This window comes from Trypanosoma cruzi, genomic scaffold, assembly GCF_000209065.1.
Source record: "Trypanosoma cruzi strain CL Brener 1047053516351 genomic scaffold, whole genome shotgun sequence".
Taxonomy (NCBI): Eukaryota; Euglenozoa; class Kinetoplastea; order Trypanosomatida; family Trypanosomatidae; genus Trypanosoma; species Trypanosoma cruzi.
The window spans coordinates 62,157-75,939 of record NW_001849339.1 but is presented as its reverse complement, the minus strand read 5'-3'; the positions used below and the strand labels follow the sequence as shown (position 1 = coordinate 75,939).

The 13,783-nt window shown below is 47.9% G+C and overlaps 5 protein-coding genes across 5 annotated transcripts, besides 11 other annotated features; all 5 read right to left on the bottom strand.

Moving 5' to 3' along the window:
• Positions 1 to 974, bottom strand: Tc00.1047053504051.9 (hypothetical protein, conserved; the record flags this gene model as incomplete). Its single annotated transcript, XM_802563.1, has 1 exon — positions 1 to 974. A coding segment is annotated over one exon (974 nt), but the record flags the coding sequence as incomplete, so codon positions are not given.
• Positions 1 to 13,783: a sequence feature (heterozygous, Esmeraldo-like haplotype).
• Positions 1,140 to 1,202: a microsatellite.
• Positions 1,361 to 1,380: a microsatellite.
• Positions 1,481 to 1,572: a sequence feature (A-rich).
• Tc00.1047053504051.20 (RNA helicase, putative) lies at positions 1,605 to 5,579 on the bottom strand (the record flags this gene model as incomplete). The annotated part of the gene is made up of 1 exon (XM_802559.1): positions 1,605 to 5,579. The coding sequence occupies one exon, from the start codon at positions 5,577 to 5,579 to the stop codon at positions 1,605 to 1,607; it is 3,975 nt and encodes a 1,324-aa protein (XP_807652.1).
• Positions 6,375 to 6,402: a microsatellite.
• Positions 6,897 to 6,942: a sequence feature (A-rich).
• Positions 7,159 to 7,183: a sequence feature (AT_rich).
• Tc00.1047053504051.30 (hypothetical protein, conserved) lies at positions 7,224 to 9,221 on the bottom strand (the record flags this gene model as incomplete). The annotated part of the gene is made up of 1 exon (XM_802560.1): positions 7,224 to 9,221. The coding sequence occupies one exon, from the start codon at positions 9,219 to 9,221 to the stop codon at positions 7,224 to 7,226; it is 1,998 nt and encodes a 665-aa protein (XP_807653.1).
• Positions 9,153 to 9,205: a sequence feature (A-rich).
• On the bottom strand, positions 9,589 to 12,942 carry Tc00.1047053504051.40 (hypothetical protein, conserved; the record flags this gene model as incomplete). The annotated part of the gene is made up of 1 exon (XM_802561.1): positions 9,589 to 12,942. The coding sequence occupies one exon, from the start codon at positions 12,940 to 12,942 to the stop codon at positions 9,589 to 9,591; it is 3,354 nt and encodes a 1,117-aa protein (XP_807654.1).
• Positions 10,288 to 10,311: a microsatellite.
• Positions 13,013 to 13,034: a microsatellite.
• Positions 13,078 to 13,100: a sequence feature (AT_rich).
• Positions 13,202 to 13,639, bottom strand: Tc00.1047053504051.49 (hypothetical protein, conserved; the record flags this gene model as incomplete). The annotated part of the gene is made up of 1 exon (XM_802562.1): positions 13,202 to 13,639. The coding sequence occupies one exon, from the start codon at positions 13,637 to 13,639 to the stop codon at positions 13,202 to 13,204; it is 438 nt and encodes a 145-aa protein (XP_807655.1).

Sequence of the window (13,783 nt, the reverse complement as noted above, 5' to 3'; positions counted from 1 at the left end):
TACATTTCCCTTACGTCAGGTGGGATTAAAGAAGTCCGCACAAGAGCTATGATGTCGTGATACAACTCGACGCCCTGAGCAGCTAGTGGAACGGCACTCGGATTTTTTCTGGCCTCTTCACAGCCCAGTAGAATGTCCATGAAGTACACAGATAGCAAGTCGTATTTTAAAAGTTCATCCACTATGGGCCCTGCGGCCTGGCTGCATCCGTGATTGATCAGTTCTTTCCACACGTTAAAGTAAGGCTGGCAACTTACAGTGCGCAGCGCAGCCGCCATATGAGAAGCCAGGTGTTGTGCAAAACGGAGTCGAATGCAGGCCTCCGTAAATATCAATGGCCGTGGTTGAAAAGAAGCGATCTCTGTCGTTGGAAGATTCGGTTCAAACAAGAATGCTAATGTATCGGATATGATAAAACTTGTCGACATGTGACGGATAATCGCCAGAACCATTTCCTCGTCTAATACGGCAGCAATGGCCTCCGTCGTTGTGACAGAACTAACATCAAAGGCACCCAAAATAATGCGCCGAAAACACTGAGCAACCAGTGGGGTCAGCGGCGCAGCAATTCCAAGGACGAGAAGTGCAGCAGCCACAATGCGTCTGATAAACACCTCCGACTCTTGGGAAACATCTAAATAAAACGTAATCAATTCAGTGGCATTCTCGTTAAACAATACCTGCTTCTTTCCTGGGGTTTTCTTCTTCGGGCCATGGCCGTCTGCATCACCCTCCTTTCCCACTGAACCAACACACTCCTCTTCGCAAACAGGTTGTAGTGCCGCTTTGACAAGTTCGGGGATGGAGTGCTCTATGAACTCTAAAAGAGGCACCATGCCCTTCCCATTCTTGCGCTGTGACTGAATGTACGATGATAAATCCTCGCGTGCAATAATTTCTTCCACCGTCGTTGATGAAGAGGAGCACAACTTTCCAATGCCATCGAGGCTTGAACCAAAAAGGTTACTGAGCATGACAGTTATGTTTCCTTCCTCTTCGGAAGAGCAATATAACTCAAATACTGAGGTCTTGCAACCAAAAATCCGTTAATGGGCTGGTGGGTCCTCTCTCACTCTCGGTCGCGCTCTCCCCCAACGTATACGTGCCCTTTCAGTTCCTTGGGTAAAGCGCGCGGCAAAAAATAAATAAATAAATAAATAAATAAATAATAACAAAAATAAAAAAATAGAAAAAAAAAAAAAAATGATGGACAGAAAAAAAGGCGCCGGTATTGCAAGTATATACATGTGTGGGTGCAACCAGGAATAAAGAGGGATAAATTTCCAAGGAGAAAATATTTTACACACCTCCATATGCCCCTGGCGCAAAAGCAGCTGCCCTCACATCTCTGCGGGAATAGAAAAAAAAAAAAAAAAAAAAGAGGCTCGGTAAAAACGCAGAGTCACATCCCCCAAAATCCTCTTCAAAAAACACAAAATAAAATCCCAATAAATAAAATCTAACCATTTTTATTAAAGGCAAAAGAGAAAAATAAAAATAAAAAAAAGAAACGCACACATTCATAAAAAGAAGAAAGAATAAAAAAAAGTGAGAGAGAGCGAGAAAGAGAAAGCAACAACCAAGTAAATGCATGCGTTGATCACCTACCACCACCCTCTTTGCACGGCAGTTGTTCGTGGTGCGGCACCCACATGGCGCCTGTCATGTGTATTTTGCCAAAAACCCTGCATGATGGTGGCAGGAGAAGAGCCCTGAAAGGGCCTCGCATTCGAGGAGAGGTGGCTGCCGTTAAAAACTGGATAGTGACCTGCTGCTCGGGAAGGATCCCATGGAGTAAGGCGGTTTACCGCTGATGAAACCCACTCTGGAGGCCACCCCTGAGCAAAAGGAGCGGCAGCCGAAGGAAAAACCGTCGAATGCAAAGGCTGTTGCGCATCCAAACATGGGCTGTGATGAGAAAACGCTCCAGCAACGGAGCCTCGGAACCACGGTGCAGAATGTCCGTGCAATAAGCCTGCACCGCCTTGGGGATATCGCTGTTGGGAATGAAAACCACGCCAAGAAGGGGATTGCTGTTGCGCTGAAGGGAAATGCGGCCTCCCACAAGAATCATACAATCCAGTGGGCATCTCGCGTACGTTCCTCGCAAACGGTCCTGCACGCTCCAGGATTCGAAAGGAGGGTTCAGGCAATCTTTCCTGTGCCGGGGGAAACTGCACACCAAAGCGGAATCGTGCAGATGGTCGTGTTTCCGCGGCATCAACGCGCGAAACAGCAACAGGATCCGGAGAAATGGTTTGGGGAAGAATAACAGATGCCCCCTGATGTGAAACAGAAGAGTTTCTTTCCCGTGGTTTTGTGAATGGAGTCCTCAGGGAATCAAAAGAAACACTTTGTTTTGTGCGGTTTTCATCTCTTGATCGTTTGCATGGATAGTCAGGAGAATGTCGTCTAAAATCCAACTGGGAAGCAAAAAAATTTGTACGCCTCACCAGCTGCCTGTAGCTCTCATCCTCTTCTCTTACGGTGGTCTCCACACCACTGCGTAGATGAGTCCGTTTAGCAGCCTCTGTGCTGCTGTAATCCACCATGGCACTGGCTTTACAAGACAAAGATTTCTCTGAAGTGGCCTTGCCGACGGGATGCTTATCCAAAAACGCGGCGTCTGTCAATGACTCTGTTTTATTCTCATCATTGGTTTCACGTTTCGTTGGGGAAAGATGCGGTACTTCAGTTGGATCTCTGGAAGAAGTGCCCTCCACATGTCGAAGGTCATGGAGAAGTGCATCGAACGGTGGAGTACTAATTGTACCGCTCTTTGATTGCGCCACTCCCTTGTCGGCGACATCCTCGTGTTTCTCCTCCGTGTTTTCGCCCGCGTTAAATGTGTTATGGGCATCATTTCCAAACAAATACCGCTCCGTAAAGACTTGACCCACAACGCGTCCTTGAGAACCGCGCGGGAAACAAAAAGTGAACATCACCTTCCCCTCTTTTGCATCACACAAAGAGAATTGTCGAAAGAGGAGTATCGCGTCTGTTCTGACGTTGCCCACAACGGCAACCATGCGGTAATTGACTTCATTCTCGCGTTTCTTGCGTGGCGGAGTCGTCAGTGTTATAACTGCCCGTAGCGACTCAGAACCCTCACAAGGCTCAAGGCAAAGCACGCACTGCGGTATTGCCCGACACCGATCCTGCAAATTGTTGCCAAAGGGGATGTTCTTGCCACAGAGGACCTCCAACTTCCGTGGATCCGACTTTAAAACGTCGGCGAAATCCCGGATCCCGCCCCGCAAAAGTGCCTTGGCCGCAATTTCACCGACACCATCCAATTGCCTCAAAACGGGACCATCCCACCACATCTTTTGCTCCATGCAACGCAACAGGAGGGAGCTCTCCTTCATAAAGGAGTAGGAGTTCATGGCACTTGCGTAGTCGACGAGAAAGCGAGCCAATCGAGGCGCTGTTGTCCAAAGTCTGACAGAATCGTTTCGCAGAGAAAAATCACTGATCGGCATGTGCTCCAGATGGGCCTGGAGAAGCACGTACACCTTATGCCAATCCTCGCGGACTTCCCTTCCGCCTCGCATGCCGGATTTCAGTGGATAACGGATGTTCTTATTGATCTCATTCAGATGTTTCCGATCCCCTTGACGAAGATAAAGCTCTTCGAACTCCGCGGCTCGGCTAAGAATGCCAAGAATTTGCGGCAATGTGAAAATGACGGGTGCCCCCGTCATTTTTTCCAGTGTGTTGCTCTCTTGTGGGGGCTTCAAGGCCTTCTCTCCGGGGACTCCCAGCGAAGCGTCGGATCCTAGACGGGAATTTTTTGTCTCGGCGTGAAACTGTTCCACCGTCTTCAGCAAAACATATCGCCTTGCCATGGCTCGGCCAATACGTGTACTCTCCACAACACATTTCACGTTCTCCTTGTGAAAATCTTGAAAATCATCATCGACACCACCGCCCGCCTCATAAACACGACTCTCTCCACTAGGAGCATTTTCGTAGCGGATGGTAACGCACCCCTGCCGTTCTAATTCTGTAAGCATGCGGTGCATGAGCCTCGCTGCAAACTGCTCACGGTTAAAAGAAGACTCCTCTTCTTTAGTAGAAAAAAGAATGCCATAATTACGCGGGCAACGTCTCAGTCGAATCCACAAAAACGTCGTCTTAATCCATTCCACGCCGAGACTGAAGCTGTGAATGGTGCGCAAAGCCACCTCTGCGTTCACGTGTTCGATCATCTTCTGATGCAACTGGCTCTCCACTGTGGAAGAGGAGTCACCGTGTCGAAGAGGCTCGTAGAGAGCGGCTTTGGCATCAGTTGTGAGAACAAGTGCGATGCCGTGGGAGTCAAGACCGGGACGCCCCGCTCGTCCACTCATTTGTGCCACCTCAGAAAGTGGCAGATCCTCCCGACGACCACTCTTAAAAAAAGTTGTGCCTTTGATGATCACGAGGTGGGCGGGAAGGTTGACACCAAGAGCGAGTGTCGTGGTCGTGCAAATCACAGAGATGTAATGTTCTCTAAACATGCGCTCCACGAGAACGCGGTCATTCATCGACATCGCCGCATGATGATAAGCAATTCCAAGCAACAGAAGGCCTCGTAACTGCTTGTCATTTGCCAACGATGCCAGCCGTTCAACTTCTTCAGTCAGCCGCAGACGATCCTCGGCACCTTCTCTTGAGGCCGTCTCCTTCACATCCGCCACAACCCTCAATGATGAATTAATCGCCTCATTGCGTGAGGCGCAAAAAACGATGCTTGGTCTGCCCGCGCTGAATTGTCGTATGAGACCAAACAGCTTAAATGAAAGAAAACGATCGAACGCAAAGGGATTGTTGGAGGTGCTTGGGTACGACAGAATTCGTAATGTCAGCGGCACAGGTCTGTCTGCGGAGGTGAAGGAGAAAGCACCACCAGGCTCCACTTGAAGCCATTCCGCAAAGTCCTCAATGTTGGGAAGCGTACCACTGGTGGCAACAAACCGAGTGGAATAGAAACGAGGTCCACGACTACTCATGGAAGCCTTAATGGCTTTCATGCGACTCACAACCGCCTCCAATGCGGCCCCTCTTTCTTCGCTCACGGTGTGTACCTCGTCCAAAAGTAGCAGAGCAACTGATGCCACCAAACTCCAAATCACCCCTTCTTTCCACCTACGCGTGATGCTGTCCCATCGCTCTGGTGTTGTGATGATAATATCTGCATTGGGAACTTCGAGTAATCCACCCTCTTGCCCTCGTGACTGCTCTTGATCCCCTGTTTCAAGAGCCACAGAAAGAGTTGGAAACATTTCCCGCCATATTCCATACTTCTCGCTGGCAAGTGCCTTAATTGGGCATATGTATACAGCCTTCCTCTCCGATGCACCCTCGCAACCGACCGCGCTGCCGGCGTTTGAGGAGTTGGGAAGAAGACGGTCCCGAAAAAGGCGCAGCATCGCCACCTCCAAGAGGGCAGTCTTCCCGCTGCCAGTCGGTGCGGCTACGACGACGTTGGCATCGCACTGGAGTAGCGTCGGGATGACATTCTCCTGCACACGGGTAAAGTTCGGGTAGGGAAGGTAGGAGATGAGTGGTCCAAGACACTCACGTGCAGTTGACATCACAAGAAGACGTCCCTCCTCACCACACTTTTCCCCTGTCCCGAAAAAGACAACAGCCCTCCTTCTTCTTATTCTTCACGGAATGTACACATTCATTGCATGTTTTTCGGTAGAAAAAAAAAAAAAAGAAGCAAACAGAAAACAAAAATTCATTTTCATCAATAGCATAAACACTGCCTTCTCTTCACATTTAAAGCACTGGTGGATCGAAGTTCCGACCCATTTAAACAAAGGCTCCTCTTTTCTTTCGTCCGTTTGGGTTGACTTTATTTTCCCATCAAATTAAAAGAAAAAATAACCCACACACATGCCTCTCAAACATTGGAACAATGGCACCAGGTTTATTTGTGTGTTCATTCGACCACCACTGCCCACTCGGACCCCTCCGCCGGTCAACTGTTTTTACCTGGCAGCTTAAAAAGAAAAAAAAGGCGCGGCACTCCCTGATACCGGAATGGTGAAGCAAAGGAAAGTGCATGGTGCCAGCTGTTCGACGCCTCTTTTCCCCGCTTTCCGCACAGGGCAGCCCCGTTGAATCGCCCGCTCCAGCGCTGAAGTAGAGCACCATGCCAGCACCTACAATAAACATTCGTAATTGACGAGCGGAATCAATAAAGCAGTTGCAAAGGCCTGTTGTGCCACAGTCCATGCGTGCAAAATTGCAGCTTTAGGAATGATGCTTTTCGCGATGGCATCCTTCTTCTAAGTGTCAAGAATGTTAAAACTTGTGCAGCCTCCCACATGTTACACATGAAGTCCAATCGCACCTTCCACACGGCGGCAAAAAAATTCCTGTTTTTTTTTTCTTTTTTTTTTTTTTTTTCTATCAGGTTCCCGCAATACGCTTCGATGTGACTCAACCCCCAGTCCTTCTCCGTTTTGTTGTTGTTGCTGTGGCGAGAGTGTGTACACTTTGATGACGCTCCCTTCTTGGCGCGGCATCTTCTGCACCACCGCAGTCAGCAGCAGTGCGGCTTGCATGGCCTTGTCAACTTACTGGCACAATACATCAGCAGCATAACCATGCCGCAAGGTTGTAATAAATATTAAATCACAAAAGGCGTAAATAAATCGTTCTTTTTTGTTTAATAATTATTTATTTTGTCTGAAATTTACAAAGCAGTTAAGTCTTCACAAAAGACACCGAGAAGAATGCTCGTGACACTCTCTGATGAATAAAATGCAGTTAACGTGAGGAGTTAGACATTTGACGGCAACTCATAAATCCACCCGTGAAGCGACTTTTATTCGTCCCCGTTGCTGCTGGTCAAGAGTGCAATTCCAGTCAAAATTGAAATACAGGCCAAGACAACGGACAAAATGAAAATAAATAAATAAATATAAAAGAGAAATAAAAAAAAAAGGATGCGACCATGAACCAAATGCAGTACATTAATCAAACTCATTTCATAATTCGACCCCGATTGAAAAATAAGCAAAAAAACCTTTTTGAGAGTAGAGAATGCATAAATACACATGTGGATATGTACAGAAATGTACAAATGGTCCTCCCGCCAAAATTTGATAAGAAAATCGGGTAAAGGCAGAGAGAAGGCAATTGGCAAAAGTGTAGAAAAACATATATTATTATTATTATTATTTATCTCTTCTATTTTTGTTTTAATTTTTTCCGTCGCTGCCTCATTACAAGGTCCAGTAAACCTTTCCAGTGGCAGTTATGGCATGCAGAGCCTTGAGAACTTCCCCCTGAGAGGCGGTTGTCTCGAGGAGATTGAGAATGCCCTTTTCAGAAGGGAAACCCCCTGCCTCGTGCATTGACGCAACTGCACGAAGAGCGGCAACCCAAGAACAATGTTTCGTGGCGCCCAAAACATCATCGTAGACCACAGTTGGAAGTCGCACGCCATGCGCATGGGCCCGCTCCATCCAAAATAACGCACTTTTCCAGCGACCAGCGAGCACGGAAGACTCAATACAGAAACTTAGTTCTGCCTGCGTAAAGGCACCACAGTTAGAAAAGCAGGCCGCCATGGCTCGAGATGCAAGTAACCATTTTCCCTGCTTTGCCACATAAGAAGACAAGAGTGGAAAAACAGCAAACTGCTTGCGTACTACCATGGATGCCATGAAGTGTGTTGCAAGCTTCCAGTGTCCTGATTGGTCGGTGAGGGTGCGAGCCAAAACACAAGCATCATTCTCTGTCATCGTAAGAGGACAAACATATTCTTGTAGCTTCTCCCCAACATGTGAGGGAAGCACTGTTGGATCCTGAGCAATGATTATCTTCAGGAAAGAGTTGAAGTTCATCACGTTGGGCTTTTTAAAATAAAGTGCAGTCGCCAAGTCCACGAAATTGTCCGGTATAATTGGAGAATCCTTCACTTTGGAATTGGACGTTTTTAGCCAATTGGCAGCCAGTTCTCTACCGCATGGTGTATGCAGACACCTTAGCAGTACATCCACGGCAGAATCTGGTTCATGCAACAACATGTGATCGTAACATTCTTGTAACCGTTCTGCCCGACGGTCAGCAACCAAAGGAAGTATGACATGATACAAAAACTGTAATTTTTGACTTTTTAATGACCTTACATCGCCAGCAAAGTATTCTATACGACTCTTGTGACCCGCATTACCCATAACACTTGCCATAATCCGTGGAATTCGTGGCTGCCGCTCCTGCTCCACATACTCAGTGTATAGTTGTAAGGCTTCTTCCCAACAAAATTTGGCATTCACAGTGAGACAGCATGCATAGACAGCTGGGGTCCATTCAGCATAAAAAGGTTTTACAGCGTGATAGAGCGCCAGGCTGTCTTTCTCAACATGTCTACAGGCATCGAACAATGCTACTAACACTTCATCTGAGAGAAGAACCTCTCTCGCATGTGCCAGGTAGCATTGTACTGCTCGCTGCGTTTTCCCAGCCAACAGGAGCGTCTGTATCGCTGCATCCAAGTTCTTCTTGGTGAGGTATGCATAATGACTGCCCATCTGTGCTCCTTCTGTCACATTCAGCGCGGCCTCCCAAAGACCCTCTTGCTGTATAGCCTCATACAGGCAATACACCTCCGCCAGAGAGTACCTATTGAGACTTTCCGCCACTTCCATCGCAGAGGACTGAAGAAGATCCTTAACGGGTGGACGACGATGTTTTACCGGATTGAAACGACGGTGCGGAACACACGGATACTCGTACACAACATCCCCAGCAAACTTGCCAGCAATACTGCTACTGACAATTGTGTCTTTCTTCACAGAAGCGTTTTCCGTTACTTCCTCAGCATCTTTTCCTGAAAGTAACGCACATGGTATCGTGCAGTTCCGAGAGGCAGCCTCAGCTCTCCGTTTCGCATATGCGTCATCTCCTGTCAACAAGGAGACCGTCTTGTAGACGCTAGACCTCACCAAATCCCCACGTTTTGCCCAGAGCAGAGGGGAAGCAGATGCAACAATAAGAAGAATATCATCTAGCCCAAAAGGCAACATAATAATCGGCGCTCGCTTCACGAACACACATACACAGGACAATATCCCACACACCCTGCCCTGCAATTCCCCTATTCCCCAGCTTCTTGGCAAGAAAGGAGACCGTAATGCAAAGGGAAAGGGAAAAAAAGGCCAACAACAACAACAACGACACAAAACAAAAACAAGAAAAAAAAAGCCAAAAAATCCCATTTTCTCTCAATTCACTTTTGAATCCAATTTATGCAGCAATGCATTGTGCAGATGACATCACTCTTCCTTCGTTCCCACTCGACTTTTTACTTTGGAAGGTTTTTTTTTTCTCTGCAACAAATACAAAACTCAATTTATTTCTTTTGTGTGTGTTGATTTGATTTGATTTTTTACATCCCCCTCTGCTCCCACCGCTCTAGCGCTTTTCAGTTTCTCAGTTCATTTTTTGCCGTTCTAAATCACAACTTTCCTCTCGGCATCTTCACTATCTAGCACGACCGCACTCAAAGGTTTCTAATCGCAAACAGTACAAATACATACACACATACACACAGCCAATTCTCATCACCCACGCATCTGCAACCTTTCAGTTCGACACGAATCGAGGCCCATCCATGAGGTAAACTTCACCAATGCGGCCTCCAAACGTGACTTGAGGGTAACAACTACGTGTTGCATTCCACTGAGGGATCCGGCCATCATCAATTCGTTTCCCTTTTCCATCGTGAATGGAGAGCTTTGCGTGTTTAACGCTCGATTGTACTGTCACTCGGAGTATAAATATGTACCTAGTGTCACCACAGGTCACCACCCAAAGATGACTCAAATCGGGGGTGCGATTCGCCGACCACGACTTTAGGCCGCCCCCAACACCGACGCCAATGCCCACCCACTCACCGGGATCCTCCACCCGCAATGCCCACTGGAGACATTTCGGCTTCGTCCAAATGTTTTTCTTGCCATCGCCATGTGCAATAAGTTCATGAATGGGCACATCAAGTACGCACGTTCCACGGCATCCCGGAATGGCCACCCATTGAATCTGATGACGTCGCCGGACCGCACCACGACTCTCCTCTGACCCAAAATCCATGCCCTCATTGCGGTGCAAAATCGGTATCGATCGTCTTCGCGGTGATTCCTTAGGTATCCTGTGGCAACCGTTAGTGTTTTCCTTAAGGCCGTAATTTCTATATAAAGAAGGACGTGGTCTCGGTATTCCACTAGACGGCCTGCTCTCTAAGTGTGTATTCCTCTTCACCACTTGAGTTTGATCCTCCCAATCCTGCTGCTGCTGCTGCTGCTGCTGTTCTGGTTCAAATTCTCGCCATCCCATGCCCGTGACACCAAACGGAGAATGAGGACGACGCAATGTATTTCTCGGCGCCATCGGAGACAGAGAATGCACCTCCGCCATTGCGCCCTCTAGATTTGGTGTTAACTCTTTTGCCACAGCCGATAGCTTAAGAGACTCCATCGATATGGGCTTCGGAAACTCGTCCGAGGAATGTAATGCATTCGCCACGGTGGCAATTTGCATTGAATACAATGGCTTTGTAATTTCCGTTCGCAGGTGGTCAACAGCAGCCTTTAGCAAACGAACACGCTCGTCTTCGGTGAGAATCTCCCTTGCGACATTGCTCAAAGAGTATCCAAATGCGGCGTCGCAGTGCTCTAAAAACTCATTTCTTTTAGCATTAATAGCCGCCAGAAGTAAATCAAACTGCTGGTTAACAGCATCCTTCTTTTGTTTCGCAAATGAAACAATCCTCTGGTGCTGATTCACCCAATCCGCAGCACTTTGCTGCCTTTCTTGTACTTGCTGAGAAAGCCTCTCCAAAATTTGTCGTCGAGAATCGCCACCAAGAACCTCCGGGATAACAATAAGGTCCTCCACGTGGGACGCCTTCTTGGAAACACACAGGGCACACAGTAGCTCCTTGGAGAAAAGATCAAACAGCTGAAGCTCCTTATGGTGCACTGGACACTGAGGTTCGGATTGTGCCACGGAGTACGGAATCCAACGCACTGTCAGCATCGCAATTGGAAGCACAAACTTCAATGGGTCCTTAAAAATAATTGCGGACTTATCTAAAACAAAACAACTGGTAGCAGAGGAATTGATGTCGAAGATATGTTTCGCCTCGAGCTCCGTCTCAGCAAATAGCATGTTCCCAGGTGCGGCCTCGTAGAGAACGATGGGTGTGTCCAAATATTCAGGGGATTCGTCGCAACGCGCTCGTGATCCATCCGACTCCAAGAGCCGTAATTGTGGGTAAAAGTATTGATTAGGCAAAACTCCCTTTGTCACAACGAAAATGTTTTTATACGCCCTGAGACCTGGGGCCCGTTCGGGGTCTTTCTTCATCAGCCGAATACGATGCAGTTTTGTAACCTTGCCATAAAATTGCTGGGGCGAGAGAACGGAGAAAAACTGCTCCACAATGCGTTTTCGAACACTAGGGGAAAGCCTTCCTTCACTAACAGGCATATCCTTCGCTTCCTCAGAGATAGGAGATAAGATTAGAGCGCGTGCGTCCTTTTCAGTTTTCTGAGTCAACGTCAGTTCCAGAGCAGCCGGTGAAACTTCAGAACTCCTCTCATACTCAGTAACTCCTCTTCGGGTTCTTTGTTTTTCAGGGGTGGTGACATTTTTTTCGGCTACTAGGCTTGAAACAGAAGTTGCGTGGTGGCTTGCCGAGGTAACCGATTTATTTTTTTCATGGCCTCCCACCCCGTTCTCAAACTCTTTGGTTTCCTCCAGAGGCATTACATGAGAAGGGCTTGGCGAGGAGTGCAATGACGCTTGAGAGCATTGGCGTAACGTGCTGCCTCGAGCTCTTGCCGAGTCATCATCCTGAATAACAACTGGGTATACCAAAGCTTTTGGCTCTTCATTAAACCGCATCGAGGAACCTTTAGAAGGGGCAACGGTAATCCGTTCCGGAGACTCCTGTAACACCGGGGTTCCCACATGGTAGGAACCTTCTTCAACAACAAACTGAATTTCACTCTCACTATCACTGGCGTTCCGCGGGGCGTCTGGCCTCAGTTGTACCTCATCTATGTCACTCGCCTTGGTCTTACAAGACGAGAATGCGGGCGGTTTAGGTTTTGGGTCAGATACTTTAGGAGCGCTTAAGGGCTTTTTTTCTTGTGAGGAACTATGGCTATCACGTCTAGGAGAACTGGAGGGAGTCGGTGGTAACACCTGCGATAATTTTGCCGCTTGGTTTGGATTCAACGGTGGAGCAAAAGGTACAGACATCTTTGGCGGTGAATGTGCGGGTGGAGCGGTTACCGAGAGGCTCTTTGTACCAGGCGTCGTCGAGTTCGCTGGCGGCGGCGCTTGCATTTTACCATGTGGTACGCCAGGCATCATTTGCTTTTTCATCATCCCAGGCGGCGGAGGTCCTTTTATAAGCTTTGCTCCAGGAGGCAGTGGAGAACCCTTCATCATTATCTTCACGCCCGAGGGAGGTGGTCCGCTCATCAGCTTCGCCCCGGGCGGCAATAGTACTTTCTGCCCGTGGTGCTGCAGGGAATAAGAAGAGACACTTTCCCGTCCACTCATTGCAAATGAGTGCACAAGTTCTTGCGATGGAGACGTATTCATGGATTGCGAAGGCGGCATGCCTGGCTGATGCATAGAAGCTGCTTGCTGCGACTGTGTCATGGAATTTTGAAAGCCCCGTGGCGGTGGTGAAAAGGCGGGAAGGAGCGACGGCGACGAAGTTTTCATTGGCGCGGACTGAATTGCTGAAAAGGAGGGAACGGGTGTGGCAACTCCTGGAGGTGTCAGCTGCCGAGATGAGCGACGGGAACCTACCGTCAGCGGTGTTTCGGTATAGCCCCTTTCAGCCCCTGTCGCCAATGACGAGGTGGTGGTGGTGGTGGCGTCGCCCTTCTTCTGTTTTTTGCGAAAAAAAAACGAGTTCATTTCCCCGCCTCCTCCTCTCTCCCTTTCTCTGCAACTAAAACATAAGGCACATTGCAGCAAGGCGCAAATGAAAAAAAAAAAAAAAAAAAAAATTGAAGGAATAAATCAAAGAAATACACACAAATACAGAAACAGAAAAAAAATAATAATAATAATTACAATTCAACAGATGATGTTTGTAAGGAAGACAGTCGCGATAAAGTGGATTCACCCTTTCCGCATTTGTGATGAATTTTCTACGGCCTCCCCCTCAGTCAAATCAATTTTCATCCTCGACAAGTGGCTCTTCCTCAAAAGTGCTGATGCCTTCAATGTGGGACAAATGTTCATTGAAGAGATTCTGCATTGTTGCCGAGTTTTTCGTCTGTTGAATTGTCTCGGACATTCTTCCCATCGCCCCAATGTGCTGCGACAACGGCGTCTGTCGATGCACAGCGGAGGCTCTGGCGCTCTCTCCCCATGCACAATGCTCCGTCAGGTGTGTCAGGTGCATCCCATGGAGATTTTCATCCGCAGCAGCACCAATGAGGAGCGGCATTGTGCGTCTACCATTTACTCGCATGAACTCCTCACGAATAAAGTTGTAATCAAGCTTCTCCTTGGTCACCTGCGTCGCGGCCCACAGAGTCCCGTGGCAGCGCATCAGCTGGTGGAACATCATCCCCTGTGCAAACCGTCTAGCACAAATGTCGTTCATCCTAATTTTAACCCCTTCCTATTCGCCTATCAAATAATTTGTAGAAAAAAGGAAGAAAGGTGGGCAATAAAAGAAATTCTATAAAAAACCATGAAGAAGAAAACAAACACAAATGACATTAAATCCCCCTTCCCCCTCACCCCT